Source organism: Aethalodelphis obliquidens, unplaced genomic scaffold (genome assembly GCF_003676395.1).
Source record: "Aethalodelphis obliquidens isolate GAN/ISIS:26980383/991018 unplaced genomic scaffold, ASM367639v1 scaffold14, whole genome shotgun sequence".
NCBI lineage: Eukaryota > Metazoa > Chordata > Mammalia > Artiodactyla > Delphinidae > Aethalodelphis > Aethalodelphis obliquidens.
In genome coordinates this window covers 26,798,549-26,814,327 of record NW_020837958.1, presented here as the reverse complement: position 1 = coordinate 26,814,327, position 15,779 = coordinate 26,798,549, and the positions used below count along the sequence as shown (strand labels likewise).

The following is a 15,779-nucleotide window of genomic DNA, read 5'->3' as shown; positions in this document are numbered from 1 at the left end:
TTTTTTTTTTTTTTTTTTTTAACAATGGCAGAGTGAATAGGTGCAACAGAGACCATATGGCGCACAAAGCCAAAAACATTTACTATCTGGTCCTTTACAGAAAAAGTTTGCTGACTCCTGATTTAGAGCAAAGGAATTATACAACTATACATTCTTCCCCCTAGTACTTTAGGTTCAAATGATACCAAACAAACACCCTTATAATATACAAATGAAAGGGCAGGGCACCAGGGTTCAAAAAATTACAGATAAAAAAGAGAACTGATTAATTCATATGAGATGCCCAATTGTCATGCAGCAAAAGCTTTAGGGAATAAAGTTACATTCCAAACCGAAGTGGCCAGAGTGTTGGGTTGTGTGTGTCTGCACCATGCCTGATGATCCTTGTACTCTTGCAAACAGAGACAGCCTACATGGGTGGCTGAGCCGCCTGAAAAGTCTGCTCAGTCTTACCAGGAGCAGGATTGGTAAAAGCGAAAAAGCAGGTCTTGTAAACTAGGGGCCCTCCTTTTATCTTCCTCTGGATCTTTCTTCTTGCCATTGTCAAAACAACAGTCTATACTTTGATCTAGCTGTTAATAGGTCTGGTCAGAATCCACAATGCTAAAGGGTACCACAGACTTTCAATTTTGTTTCTTAGATGCTTAGTTCTATTCAGTATCTTTACTAGTAGGTTCCTTAAAGACTGCAGCAAAAAAGAATTTTCAAGGGGTAGATTTAGGTGTTTTACAAATAGCTGCTCTTTGCTATCTTTAATCGTATTCTCTCATGGTATGAGTTTTTCTGGTTGCCGGTTTAACTCTTTTCAAATTTCCAGCAAGACCTAAAGTACTCTAATAATAATTATCCTTCCATTTCCTACAAACTATATTCATCGCAAAATTTTTTCACCTATAATGCCAATTCCTTTTTTTTAAAAAAAATTAGAACTATTAAAATAGCAGGATGAAAGAATTTGACATATTTCAACTTGCACATCTTCTCATTGAGCCTACATTACCACTCTTACCCCTCTTCCTATGACACTATCCTGTTTTATTTTCACCATACTTCTTATCAATCACTACCTGATATGTTTGTTTGTATACTGTCTTCTCTCCACCCCTAGAAGTGTAGATTCTCAGTAAATGTTTGTTGAATGAATTAACACATGAATCTCTCACTTTCTTTGTTCTGCTCAGTCCGTGCTAAAAAGAAATGGTCAAAATGAAGTCAGAGATGAACAAAGAAGCAGGGGACCTGAAAAATCTATCCAGTGAAAACCCTAATCCTGAATAACTAAGTGAGCAATAGGAGACCATTATTAAATCATACCCATTGGCTCAAAGAGATTATGGACCTCCCAGAAAATTGAATCAAGCGAAGCCTTGTGATTTTCCCCCTAGCATGGACATTAGATGCAAAATGATACTATGCTAAGATAATGGATGTTTTGAATGGTTACCATGAGGCCATCCTTAGGGAGGATTTGACAAACTCTAAAGCCTCCTTAATAACAACAGTTACAGATAATACCCTTCAGCTTCTACGGTGCCTTAAAAGGACCACAAACCCCTTTATGTAAAACATCATGTAATAAACGCACTTAACCTCACAAAAACTGTGATATGGCCCTGGGGCAAGTGCGCAAAAGCAACCACCCCCAAAGGCAGGTGCTGGGTTTGGTTTGATCCAGAGCACAGGTTTGATCCAAAGCATATTCTCTTTACACCCAATAGACGATCAGGAAAAACTGGCAGAACAAATTCTTTATAGATGTGGAAAAACAAGATGAAGGGAAGTAAAATAACTTGAATTAACAGCAGGGACAAAATGAGAGATTAACTTCTGCTTCCACGTTTAGTGGTGTTCGTTTATTTGGTGATGCTGTCTTTCATATATAATTGTCCTAAGGGAGGAAAACGAGATAATGTATGTAAAAGTGCCTAATACTTCTGCTGTATGGTATGTGGGTAGGCATCCAATAGATGTTCATTCCTTCCTGAATAAAACTCCATCTAGGAAGAAAATTGTCTAGAACATCAAAATCTCTAGAAACCAATGCATCAAATATACCTAAAATTAGCCAAGCTAAGTTTGATTTTTCTATTTGCACAAAATGGAAATTTTGGTTTAAATTTTAGGTAGAAAGTAAAAACAGGGGGAACAATTTCTCTTCTAGGCAACGGATGCCAGTTACATGACATCAAACAAACATCAAGTAATGACTCAGAAAGCAGGAGTTAAAGGGACCCTATGTGTCCATCCATTCATTTGGGGTCACGGCTGCTTGTAAATTATTTAAGACTTTCATGGCAGGTGTTTGCATTCCAGTGTGTGACGGGAGAAATGGACTTAAGGACAACCACCCGCAGTGCTTTAAAAAGAGAGCAAATAATCCCTTCCTCCAGAGGTTAAAAATGTCCCTGCCATCATCCCAGTAAGGGGATTAGCTGTCTGAGGCCTTGTTTGGATTATGGGATGCTAAGGAACAGTTCCCTGTTTTCTGAGAGACTGCTGTTTGCTCTGGTAAATTTCACAAGCCACCAGATTCTCTCCTAATCAACTGGGGAGCTCCTAAAGCTTTGCACAGTTCAAGGCTGTACTTACTGTGGAGACATTTTCAAGTCCTTTTAGGTCTTCTTTAAATTTCTTTTTGGAACCATTGTCCTCGAGCATGCTTGCCCTCTTTGAGCCTCTTTCTCCAGCAGGCTCCCTGTCTCGGTTCTTTGTACCTTGTCGCTCTAGCCCTGGCAGCAAGCTTCCAGGCCTGGCGGAGGCACTGGACTTTGGTGGATCATTGGCTGCATTCTCTGTGGTGGTATCCGTGGAACCTTTTGATCTTGTGGCGTTAGAAGAGGGGGTGGGGCAGACCGTGGGGCTCAGGCCTTGGGGCGGCGTCATCGTTTGGGCCTGGGCAGGCTGCAGGTAGATGGCATATGATGGGCCCGAAGGGGCCTGAGGTAGGATCACGGGCACTGCCGATGGCAATGGGCTGGGGATGAGGGGGACCACCCCCAGGGGCTGGATGAGGGACGGTGCTGTCATCTCTAGCTCAGCATTTGCTGGAGGGTCCAGAGGGGCCACTGGTTTGCAGTGCCCAGATCTTGCCAGTTGTACTTTCACTTTCTTTCTGGGTTCACTAAAAGACAAGATTTAAAACATGATACGATGGAAACATGTTCTCTAAAATGTTCTACCACTTCAGATTGCCCCAGATTGAAGCTATGCTTTTATGAAACTAGCAGATAGTTTCTGTAATGATTCCGTATAGAAAAGATTCTCTCACCAGTTGCCAAGGCTAGTGCCTATTCTCACGTAAAATAAGTAATCCTATCGATGCAAGTAAAGTAATGCATCCTGTTACTAAAGAGCGTTGCCTACCTTGATTGCTCTTCTAACTGCATTTTGCAAATAGCTGCGAGCTGAGCCATTTTACTGGGGAAAGGCACAGAATTCTGAGAACTCTCAGCTGGTAAAATAAAAAGAAGGTGGAGAGGATTGGTCAAAGCAAAAGAATACATGTTCACACAGATGAAACATCGCTGAGGTCAAAGGAACATGCACCGCTCCCCCAAATCACCCAGCACTTAAACAATAAACCCCACAAATCACTTTTTATCCTTTAATTCATATATAGTTAGTCTTCAAGTGGGTTTGGGACTATGGAAGTTGAAACAATTCTCTAGCAAGTCCCACGGGATCGAGTAAGCTAAAAAGTCGGATAGAAAGGAATTCTTCCGAACAGAGCCCTGACGTGATTGTAAACATACCTTTGTTGGTTTTGATAGGGCTAGTGGGAGCAGAATTTATCTTTCTCCGATCACTTTCTATGCTCTTTACCAGTTTGATGAGAGATGGGTGTCGAGTGAAGTTTGGTTTCCCACGTGCGGAAAAGAGGTTTTTGGCACAGTTCTCTTTAGAAGACCGCCTCCCTTCCAAATCAGAGGGAGCAAAAGGAAGCACTGGGCCAAGACCTGAAACAGGAAAGGGCAGCGTGTTAATACACGGTTGGTTCGGCCTCCTTCTGGGGTATGAAGTCAGAGTGTGATTCTAAAATGATTTTAGGAATTAAACTGGCCACAGTTAATAGAGCACCTACTATGTGCCAGATACCGTTTTAAGGGCTTCACCTACAAAACCTTGTTTATCTTATTAAATAAATTCTGAGATAATATTTCACACTTTAACATCTCTGAAAGCCATTGTATCTTATAACCAGTGGTGTGCTATAGTGTGACTGTTACTGATTTTTTCTTTCTTATTGATATATAAAACATTGTGCATCTCAGAATCAGTGGAGACTTAATCTGATGAAATATGGTGACCCTCACTACTATGGAGTGAATGTTTGTGTCCCTCCCCACTCCCCCACCCACCAAATTCATATGCTGAAACCTAATGCCCAATATGATGGTATTGGGAGGTGGGGCCTTTGCGAGATGCTCATGAGGGTGGAGCCTTCTTGCATAGGATTAGTGCTCTTATAAAAGAGACCCCCAGAGCTCCCTAGTCCCTTCCACCACGTGAGGTTACAATGAAAAGACGGCTGTCTAGAAAGCAGGTCCTCACCAAACACTGAATCTGCTGGTGCCTTGATTTTGGACTTCCTAGCCTCTAGAACTGTGAGAAGTAAATGTCTGTTGCTTATAAGCCACCCAGTTGATGGTACTCTGCTATGGCAGCCTGAAGAGGCTAAGACACTCTCTACAACTTGGGTAGGTACTTCTCAGGAAATGCATCCCCATTTCAGAGACATTTCATACATTAACTGACTCACGGTCTCTTAGCTTGTAGAATGTGGGCCTGGGATATGAACCTGATCAGTCTAGCCCAGAGCCTACACTCTGAATCCCTGTACCAAAGGACCTCTCTCTGTAGTTATATCCAAAATCACAATAACCTCTTCCCACTTGTGGGTGAGGAAACAGTCTTGGAGAAGTAACCTGCCCAAGGCCACAAGGCTGATAAGTATCAGAGCTGGGACTGGAACCTAAGCCTCCCTCTGCTTCCACAGCCCATGTTCTTCCCACTTTCCAGCACTTCTGTGTGGGGATCTTGGTGGAACACAAAATGTCAGAATCCCAGAGTTGAGAAGGAGACTAGAATATTGATACTGGAATGAATTCACTTCATATGCTCCATGTGCACAGACTCTGTTACGGTCACTGAGCAGCATAATAATGACAGCAGTAGTATCTTATGCTTCGTGATGCTTTCAACTTTCTCAAATCCTTTCACATACAGATTCTGCCTCCTGCACAGGATGTGCAGTTGTTACGGACCTTGGCTGCTGACGGAGCCAAGAGCTAAATTTTCCATATCGGTTCATCTTTAATTGTCATTTCAATCACTTATATATGTTCTTTACATGTGGGAGTGTGGGTAGGAAGGGAAAGGGAGAATATCTCCAAATGTGCGTTAATTCAAAATAACGGAGCAATGAATGAAAGAAAACAAATACATACCACTGGGATTTGGACTGATTTCTGGGCCTGTCCATTTAAAAGCTGGTTTTCGGCCTCTTTCCTCTGTAACGTGAACTTTCTTGATAAGATCCAGGCTACTCAGAACATTAGCTATATCATACAACCTCCTAATTTTTGCTGGGGGGGAAAAAAAGTGTATACATCCCTTAGTGGAATAATGAAAGATCAAAGGACTTTGCTTCATAAGGACTTCATGTACATTCAAAGAGCTATCCTAACCATCAGTGTCAGAGAAAAATGTGACTCTTAAGTTATGCTAGGGACACTGCTTTAATTAAAACAACAAAAAATAGTTTTAAATATTGAAAAGACGCAGTTACTGATGATACTGAATTTTGAAATGACAAAAGTACATGTTGGAAAAGGAAAAGTGACTCAACGATATCACCTTATTGGGAATCATGTTACAGATTTTCTAATAAAAATTTACCATTGCTGGGCATCTCCTAGTGAGGATTCAGGATTATGAACAAATAGAAATACAGTATCGATGATAAATGTATTGCTTTCCTGCTTGTGATAGTTTATAAAAAGATTTATTTAATAACATAAAATATTCTATAGCCCATCAAAATTTATAAATTTTCATACTGTCCATATGTAGTATGAAAAGTAGGGATTTGGTAATTCTATAAATCTTACATATCTTGAAAAGTTTTGCTACATAAAGTCTGCCTTTACTTCAGCTTGACAGTACAAAGTTACAAATTGAGCCCCTTCTTCATGGCCATGCCAGAAGGTTCTGAATCCCCTGGGGATTCAGGAAATTACACATCTGTAGTTCCTGGAATAGTTTCCAGGGCTGTGACTAACCAGTGAAATGGAGAGCTGAAAACTGGTGGCTCAGAGAAAGCGGGCAGCCCATCGGTAGTATCGGGATGTGTTTTTTGAGATGACAGATCTCCCAAGCCCATTGCCAGCATTATTGCCTTAATCTCTATTCATTTTGTCTTTATAGGGACACTGGAGATGTCTGAATATACTTTCATATACTCTTAATATACTTCACCAGTACAGCTTCCCAGGGATGGGAAGGGATCTGTGTGGTAGCTCGCAGGTATTCCCCCAGCCTCTGCTGTGGCTCGGGGCAGCTCTTCCTCACAAGTCAGCCGGGTCCCCCGAATGACCCATGTCCAGGCCAGCCTCATGCCCTACTTGGAGGTCGCTAATGCCCTCAGGTGTCTGCTGAGCACTCCCTTCCACACTCTCTACTCCTTTTTGAGGGGCTTCCTGCAAAGTCTGTTCTTAGAGGCAAGGGTAGAGCTGTGTTAGGGACCTAATCTACGGTCTCTTTGCAACTTAGAGCAGATATTCTGGCTAAAACCACTTTCAAAACGGCGAACCATCTGTGCTGCAGGTCACTTCTGGGGACAGTGTTAGAAGTTACTTTCACCCTCAAATATGAGAGGCAGTGGAAAGAGCAGAGACCTGGGTTCCAGTCCCACTTTACAATTTACTGCTCATTTAGATTTCAGACAGTACAGATTCTACATGTGTAAAATGGAGACAATGTTACAGTAATAAAGGAGGTAACATTTAAGGAACTGTATAAGCCAAAGTGTCAGATAAGAGTAATTATATACGTATCTTTGAATTCCACAAGTCAGCTAAAGCAGTATCATCATGGCTTATGGGGAGAAGTGAAGATACAAAAGCCTAACTAGATATGATCTGTTTATATAACAAATGTATTTGGAAATCAGTTAATAACCGAGATTTTATTATTTAAGAGTAGGTCCGAAAGTCCATGGCAGTCGTGCCACTTACTTTTAAACTTGCTTTTATCCAAATCTTCCACATGGTCCTCCCCAATTAAAATCTTGGCAGCAACTTCCAGGCTCACTATCTGAGGCGTTGACACCAAAAATAGCATCACAAATTTCTGGCTCATCACTCTTAAAGACTTGTCTTTGCGGCTGTTTACAGAGGCTTTGGAGAAGGAAGAGGATTAGAGAATTAAAATTCATGAAGGGACAAGTGCTTTCTAAAGTAACCAGGCTAAAAATACCACAACCTGATCCCACGGCTGATGTGCAGCATTTTCACATTAAAAGCAGCAGAAGCTTTGAGCGTGGTTCCCTAAGGAACCTCTTCTTTAGACCTCCCAGAGGTGCGCTGCCGCCTGAGCTTTTCAGCAGCAGCTCTCACCTGCCCGAAATTCCACTCCAGGAAGTTCGACAAAACACATGTCTGGGTGTCCGTTTTGGCCAGTGTTTGATTTGATGATCGGATCCTCTATACGGTAACTCTTACTAAAGTCAAACTCTTGTTCATATTCTTTCTTTTTGATCATCATAATCTGCTCGGCATACTTGTTCTCTTCCCCGACGCTCTTCAGAGTCCCAAGGGTTTGGTTGAGGTTGTGTCGGCCGTGCCAAGTGTATCTGTTTTTGGCAAGGCGGCTCACCATGTGCAGACTCTCTAGAACGTTGACGATATCGTAAATGCGTCGGCGCTCAACATCTGCAAAGAATGAGCAATTGTACCTTACTAGGATCAGATTTTGTGATGTGGATAGAATTGAATACCTTTTCCTTCCAGGGATTACTAGACAGTAGGTTCTGGATTATATTAACTTTATTTATGCTCAACAAAGAGTGTGAAGATGAGAAAGGCATGTCCCTGCTCTCCAAGGGCACAAATAGTTAATATGAATTAGAAAGGTGACATTTATTGAGGGCTTCCACTGCGCCATACAGGTTTAGGACATTTTTACCCTAAACTTGTGAGGTAGGCATTATTATCCACACTTTAAGGATGAGGAGATAGAGGCTCAGGCTGGCTAAGCTGTTCACCTCAAGGCACAGAGCCAGTAAGTGGCAAAATCAAGTCTTCAGTGCTCTAAATCCCACACTCTACACTCCATTTCTTTTTTTTTTTTGCGGTACGCGGGCCTCTCACTGGTGTGGCCTCTCCCGTTGCGGAGCACAGGCTCCGGACGCACAGGCTCAGCGGCCGTGGCTCACGGGCCCAGCCGCTCCGCGGCATGTGGGATCTTCCCGGACCGGGGCACGAACCCGTGTCCCCTGCATTGGCAGGTGGACTCTCAACCACTGCGCCACCAGGGAAGCCCTACACTCCATTTCTTATATTAGTTCCCAACACACACACACACACACACACACACACACACACACACACACACACACACGGCTGTCATATGATAGGTACAAGGTGCTGAGATTCCTTGCTGTTCCTGGAACTTGCCAGATATGCCCCTGCCTGAGGCCTTTGTGCTGGGCTGCTCCTTCTGGCTGGAATCCTTCTCCCAGATGTCCTCATAGCTCCCCACCTCGATTCTTTTGAGTCCGTGCTCGGATGTCACCCTCTTAACAAGGCCTGACCTGACTACTTCATTTAAAATTAAATTGCAAATTGCAAAGCACACCCCTAGCACTCCAATCCTCCTCTACCTTGGTCTACATTTTCTTTTTTCCACAGCACATATTACCTTCTAACATATATCATAATTACTTACTTATTATGTCCTTTGCATATTATCTATTGACCCCACTAGAAAGCAGGTTCCACAGGAGCAGGGATTTTGTCTTTCTGTTCGCCAATGCCATCCCAGCTGCTACAACATTGCCTGGCACATAATAGGTGATCAGTAGATACCTGCTGAATTAAAGGGTACATCCTCCATAGCTACAATGAAGTGTATGTGAAGAGATGAATCTAAATAGCATATTCTTAAAATATGAAATAAAGTTGATATGTATAAACACGTATGAGAAGGACAAAACTTTCTTCCCAGGGTGATAGCTAGATATTAAAATATCCTGTATATCTCTTCACAGATCCAGATTATCGTATTTTCATGACTCCAAAGGTATACCAAGTTTGCCACAGACTCCTTTTTAGCTGTAACTAGATTTGAGTCCATGAAGAGAGGAGCGAAAGGGGGCAGGGGAACACAGTAACTTTTGGCAAACACAAAACATTCAGAAAATGCACTGGTTCTCAGAGTAGCGCTGAATGGCAGGGAGGGCTAAAGCCCTGCTCCCATGCCCAGAGGCCGATCCTCATTGTAAACTGTGAAGAAACCATTCCACAGCCTGGCTCCAGTGAGAAACAAGACCCAAGTTCAGAGTTGTAGCTGTTTATGAAACAAGTCATAGAACAATGGTGCCTCCCTTTAAAGCATCAGAGCTTTCGAAATGCAGTCAGAGCAATCTCCATTGTGATTTTCTGCTTCTGTTTTAAGACTTAACTGAGACTGGAAACTGTATGCGGTTATTCTTAAATTAATAGGGCTTTACAGATGGATAACTTCTGTGTGGCCTTGTGTCATTACAAACACTGGCTAGATGAGTGTGGGTCTGAAGAAGTCAGTCTATGAAGTCCCTTTAATGATTAACCATTTCGGTGAGCTCTTTGCATACTTACTAAGTTCCTCGGCTACTTCATCAAGACAGATGTCGTTATTCACAGCAGGGTTGGGATAGTTGGGATATCGAGCTAAGAACTTATGACACAACAGTCCTAAACTTTTCTCTTTTCGACTGGGTTGGGATTTCTCATATTCGTCTCCAGATAAGTGTTCCTACAAAGAAAGATGTAAATAATGTCTTATTCATAAAGATTTATTGGGGGCATCTGCGCTCAATGACTAACACTTATACAACATGGTTTGCTTCAATAGCTACAAAATTGGAAAGAAAAGGTGTGGAGCCAGGATAAATTGCTTGACAGATCTGAAAGGGAAGAAGTTCATAAGTAAGTCACAGGTTCAGAATTCCCAGGGCTGTATTTGATGGGGTCCAGACCCCTCCAGGGCTCTGAGGGGGGTGATGCTTTACACTGCTAGTGCTTCTGCAACAGCGTCACACTGCTCCCCCGACCCCCGCTCCCCAAATCCCCCAGTCTCCACCCAGGCCTCTGAAAACCTACATGTAAACAATCTCTGGCCTCAGGTAATCCATTTCCGTTGTCAAACAAACCCCTTTTCTGATCTCTGTAGCGGATCTCTGGGCTCACGGCACTGATTAGCATTTTTAGGTTGGCTGTTGGTGTCCACGGTTCTCCCTGGGAGATCTCCTTGGGCTTGGTGGGTGTGGTTAAAGGGCCAAAGTCAGGTTGGATCTCCGCCAACACTATATTTGCTGCGGTGGATTCTTTCAGAGGTGTTTTCACCAGTCCCCTTTTATGTGGCTCGAAAAAGAGATTTTCCTGGTTCAAAACAAGTAAATTATTAAATCCACTGTATAAAAGGATTTATCAGATAGCTTTTGACTCTAGAAATTGTATAAATAGAATAGTGCTAAGAAAAAAATGCCTAGTGAGGTTGTCGAGTTGATTAAATTAGTGACTATATTCCAATGATCACGTTGACACTTGTCCATTCTAATAGCTAAATTTCCCATTTTTAACTTTTCAACAAAGCATGGACTTAAACTTTTCATCTTATGTTCCAAGAATTTAAAAAGAAAACTTTAAGACTTATAATTTTTTTTTTTTTTTTTGCAGTACGCGGGCCTCTCACTGTTGTGGCCTCTCCCGTTGCGGAGCACAGGCTCCGGACGCACAGGCTCAGCGGCCATGGCTCACGGGCCCAGCCGCTCCGTGGCATGTGGGATCTTCCCGGAACGGGGCACGAACCCGTGTCCCCTGCATCGGCAGGCGGACTCTCAACCACTGCGCCACCAGGGAAGCCCAAGACTTATAATTTTTAAAAATTTGATTTTGAAATAACTTCAGATTTAGAGAAGAGTTGCAAAGATTGAGCATTCCCGTATACCTTTCACTTAGCTTCCCTTAATGGGACTGATAATTTTAAGTGATCCCAAACTCCTCGGAGTGACTTTGACTTATGACACTGTAATAAGTAAACGTCTCCACGGCAGAAACCATGTCCCATTCATCTGTGTATCTAGCACAATGACTGCATGCAGTGGCTACTCAATAAAATACCACTGATGCAGAAAAGTCAGAGAGCCAAGGAAACAAGGGTGAGGGCTAGCATATGGTCAGACTTGTTGGCAAAATCCACTGGGGAGCAAAATCCAGAGTGCCTACGAGCAGCATTTCCGACCAGAGAAGTCTGCTCTTTGAATATTTAACCTTTTCACTTTACAGATGGAGAAAATGGAACCCAGAGAAGTAAAATTAGTTACCTAAGACCACAAAGCTGGTTCCTAGCAGAGGCTGGACTGCCACTGAGAAACATGGGGGTACATTATTAATAGCTGTTCATACTTAAGACTGATGGAGACTATATTTCTTCTACTTTTGGCCACTGGTGACTTCACACATTCCTACCACCTGTATCTATTTTATTTTTATTTTTAAAAAGTTTGATTAGGATGTTTATTATCATGTTTTTATTAACAGCAACAAAAGATGTTTGTCTACAATTTACAATGTACAATGACCAGTCAATCCCCCTCTTGCATTGCTGTGCATTAACTGTTCTGTTTTAATGGAAACACTGAGAATACATCTATATCTATAAGAAAATGCTTAGGATGGCAATAAGCGAAAGAATAGAGACTCACTAATTCTTTTTTTTTTTTTTTTTGCGGTACGCGGGCCTCTCACTGTTGTGGCTTCTCCTGTTGCGGAGCACAGGCTCCAGACGCGCAGGCTCAGCGGCCATGGCTCACGGTCCCAGCCGCTCCGCGGCATGTGGGATCTTCCCGGACCGGGGCACGAACCCGTGTCCCCTGCATCAGCAGGCGGACTCCCAACCACTGCGCACCAGGGAAGCCTGACTCACTAATTCTTCAGTGACTTTAGGAACAAAGATTAACGGGACTATTTTATATGTCTGTGACTCTTTAGGATTTATCAAGTGCTTTTCCATTTGTGTTTTCATCCAATCCTGTTTTCATCCAATCCCAGAAGAGGACACCCAGGCTGAGCGACGTCACACAGGACTTGAATCTGAATCTCCTCCATCCAACTATGGTACCCTTACATGGAAGTCAGTGTGATGGACCCAAGGGGGGGACCCTCCCCTGATGGTGCACTTGAGAGGTGCTGATCCAAGAAGGGGGTTTTTCTCAGGGCTGCTGTCCTTTGCCTCTGACCATCAGAAGCAATACCAATTCTCTTATTTGACTACTATCTAAAACTTTTAGGAACTTTGCATATTTCATTTTTTTTTTTAACCTATCAGTATTTGGACATCAATCAAGATACCCCTCACTGACAGTGTCCCCTATAGTTAAAAGAGACTGGTGGTTTGGTAGAAAATGATCTTAACAGGAAATCCAATCTCAAATCATGTCAAATGCCCTTTCTGAATTCCTATTGTTCAAGAATCCTCAGAAATATCATAAAGCAACTAACAAATTTTATTATTCTTAAAAATACCTTTTCTCTCTACTTTATCTCTTTGAAATTTCTACCAAATCATAAAAAACTAGAAAGAGTAATCCTAGGTAATTTTCCCCTCTTCAAAAATTAAATTTCCCTTCCTTCTGGGTTTTTATAGGGGCTAACCAAAAAAGGATAACCAAAAAAGGATGCGGCATTAGTAAGATATTGGATATTGAAAAATCATGGAGCTAAATCAGGATGATGTTGCATTTAAAACTGCAAGGATGAGTATTGAAGCTAAAAAGGTACCTTTTCGTTCTCCATTCTGTAAATTTCTCATACATTTAGAGTTTCTTTAAAAATGAAAAATCTGGATTTCCTCCCAATATCCTGATGGTTCAAGTAGTCCAGGTAGTCCAATTAAAAATTTTAATATCCTTAAAGAAAAAAGGAAATAGAAAAAGTTAAAAATAAAAGCCGTAGATCTGTTGAAAATAACTTCATGGACACCACAGGCTACTGAAACAAAGGCTAAAGAAAACTGACAAACTACATTTACATTTTATTCCCGACCACAGACAGCCCCACGGGGCAGAGAACTCCATCAAACGCCTGTAAATTCCTTCAGCTAACCGATCTGCTGTCATGAGACTTCAAGCAACCCACAGAATTTCCAGTGACAGCCCTCTCCCACCTTTAGAGAAGGCAAACCATTCTCCAGACCCCACCGAATGGACTGTAGCAAGCACAAGCACCCACCTGTTCACAGATCAGAGCTCGGGACTCAGAGCATGAGCCCAGGTTCCGGCTAAGCAGCCACAACCCTAAGTATCTGGATAAAAGTCTGCATCTAGATGTCTGATTTTCTCCCTTGACACACACGTGCATAGGCTCAGCAGTAAAGTCTTGGGAAACAGCTTGATAGGTAACTTACAAATTCAGTCCTTAAGCTCCAAACGTATTCTGGGCATTTAAAGAGCGCCTTATGATTAAGACTTTTTTTAAAAAAGACTTCCTTACAGATGCGGCTTCCTTAAAGCGCTATGTACTCGCTATTCAGGCGGCTAGTTCACGCCACAATGTTGGAGCCTACCATGGAAGGCTGCATTTGCTCAGCAAGGCAACCAGGTACAGTCCCCCTGCCGCCACCGGCTCCCGCGCCCCGCGCACTTCCCCTAGCGCCAGGCCAACTGCCCCTCCCCCCACCGGTCCCATTCAGCGCGCCGCCCGCCAGGCAGTTCCTGGACAGCATCCTCGCGGTTTCTAGGGCAACGATTCCCGACCAATCAGAGTGCTGGTCGCGGGCCTGCGATTGGTTGGCGGCGCCAGGGGCGGGTCCGGACCTTCCGCCTTCGATTTAAAAATTTGGCGCGGAAAGCCGGACCGTGGTCGGCGCCGCCCCTTATCAGCGCGGGGCTTGAGCGCGGGCAAACCCGCGCCCGGAACCACAGCATCCCTGCCCCTCCCCCTCGCTCGCCCCCTCCCCTCTGCGCGGGAGCTCAGCTCCTCCCTCCACGGCCCCGGGAGGAGCGAGAGGCGGGAAACGGCCGCCGCTGCCTTCCCGAGCCCTCTCCCGGTGCCAGGCTGGCCGAGCGCCGCGTCCCTCTGCGCCCCGCTGACCTGTCAGTTCACCTCACGGTTGGAGCCGACGGGGGCTGAGCGGGGACTCCTCGGCACCCCTTCCCCGCTCAGGCCCGGGAGCCCGCGTGTCGGGCAGTCAGTCGGTCCTTACGCTGCGCAGAGGTGGGTGCCGGAGGGAAACGCCGGGACCGGGACTGGCGGGCCGGCGGGCGGGCAGAGGGAACGTGACCGTCCAGGAGCAGTCAAGCCCCCGATTTGAAATTAACCCGCTCCCGGCGCGAGCCGATCCCGCGGGCAGGGAGGGCCGCTCCCCTCCCCCACGCCCGCTCATCCCGGCCCCGGACCTCGCGCGCCAATCCGAGCCTCCAGACTGGAGCCGGCGGCGAATCAGGGTGCAGGCACCGCCCTCCGGTCCTGCCTCCACGACAGAGTTGGGGGAAAAGTTAAGCAACTTTTTTTTTTTTTGGCAAACACCCCCTCCCCTAGCTCAAAGTTGGGGAATGAAGTTTAGTCCGCCCGGGGCACGCGGGTTGGGACGCGGGCGCTCCGCAATCCCCAGCCTGGGTCCATCCCACCCGCTGCCCAGCCCCAGATCCGCTCACCTGCCCTGGGGATCCCAGCCAGGACCATTACCCCTTCCACCCATGGCATGCATTATTGTGTTGCCCACCATCTGCTCATGGCCTCTAGAAACTGGGGTGTGGAGGGAGAAGCTTGCCAACCGGAGATCAGATTTGATGGGCGCGGGGTCTCGGCCCAGACTTGAGAACGCAGGTGTGGGAGGAGGAGGAATAAGGTTGAAAACCCGCCAAGCCTGTTCCAGGCGTCCCCCGTCTTCCCTCTCCAGGGCTCCTCCCGGCTCCTCCCTTTCCCCCTCCCTGTCGTCTTCCCTCGCTTTTCCCTCTTTTTCCGGTTTCCGAGCCTCGGGCAGCTTCAGCATGGATTATTGTAGAGTTCTAGATTAATAGGAGGTTTGGGAGACACTGTAGTGCAACGCCCTGTTTTGCAGACGGGGAAACCGAGGCCCGGGGCGGCAGCGCTGCCTTTGCCTGTGCCTGGATTGTTTGCGCCCGCGTTGTCTTGCTCCGCTGTTCTCTGCTTTAAAGCGTTTCCCTTTTCTGGGGACCTGTGCTGGAGTTGCGGGACCGCATTTATTGCCCAACAGCGCCTAGATCAGGGCGCCCATCTATCGACTGGTTTGAGCTCTTCCTCCTCTTTTGTAATTTCTCATCTTTTAAGCTCCAGCAAAGCGCGGGGCCGCAATCCCCTAGCGTGTAACTTATTTATATTTATCAACGAATCACCCAGTGCTGACTTGCAGCGCGGGATATTCTTATATTCCCGGACGCGATATAAGGGCGGGGATACAGTGATACTGAGGCTAAGGTCGCCGTGCTGTAGCGACAGGCCGTAGGACTGGGGGTCCCGGTGGCGAGCGGTGGCTCTTTCTGCCGCTGAACGCGACCT

At 45.0% G+C, this 15,779-nt stretch overlaps 2 protein-coding genes across 9 annotated transcripts in view; one reads left to right on the top strand and one right to left on the bottom strand.

The window, feature by feature from the left end:
• The window catches only part of E2F8 (E2F transcription factor 8), an 18,462-nt gene extending 2,715 nt beyond the window's left edge, over window positions 1-15,747 (bottom strand). For 3 of the 8 annotated variants that reach the window (XM_027115206.1, XM_027115210.1, XM_027115212.1), the window contains exons 1-10: window positions 14,352-14,462; window positions 13,041-13,168; window positions 10,362-10,640; window positions 9,858-10,014; window positions 7,617-7,931; window positions 7,236-7,397; window positions 5,448-5,585; window positions 3,753-3,956; window positions 3,364-3,451; window positions 2,590-3,121 (exon numbers count right to left, since the gene is read on the bottom strand). In XM_027115206.1, the coding sequence (XP_026971007.1) occupies window positions 2,590-3,121; window positions 3,364-3,451; window positions 3,753-3,956; window positions 5,448-5,585; window positions 7,236-7,397; window positions 7,617-7,931; window positions 9,858-10,014; window positions 10,362-10,640; window positions 13,041-13,055 (1,890 nt within the window). In that variant the 5' untranslated portion in view covers window positions 13,056-13,168; window positions 14,352-14,462. Of the gene's footprint in view, window positions 1-2,589; window positions 3,122-3,363; window positions 3,452-3,752; window positions 3,957-5,447; window positions 5,586-7,235; window positions 7,398-7,616; window positions 7,932-8,946; window positions 9,062-9,857; window positions 10,015-10,361; window positions 10,641-13,040; window positions 13,169-13,490; window positions 13,603-14,351; window positions 14,467-14,914 lie in introns of those variants that run through there. The other 5 variants (XM_027115208.1, XM_027115209.1, XM_027115207.1 and 2 more) reach the window with 5 other exon arrangements.
• The window catches only part of NAV2 (neuron navigator 2), an 856,213-nt gene continuing 854,808 nt past the window's right edge, over window positions 14,375-15,779 (top strand). Inside the window, exon 1 of the mRNA XM_027115202.1 lies at window positions 14,375-14,474. The gene's annotated coding sequence lies outside the window, so the exon portion shown is untranslated. The remainder of the gene's footprint in view (window positions 14,475-15,779) is intronic.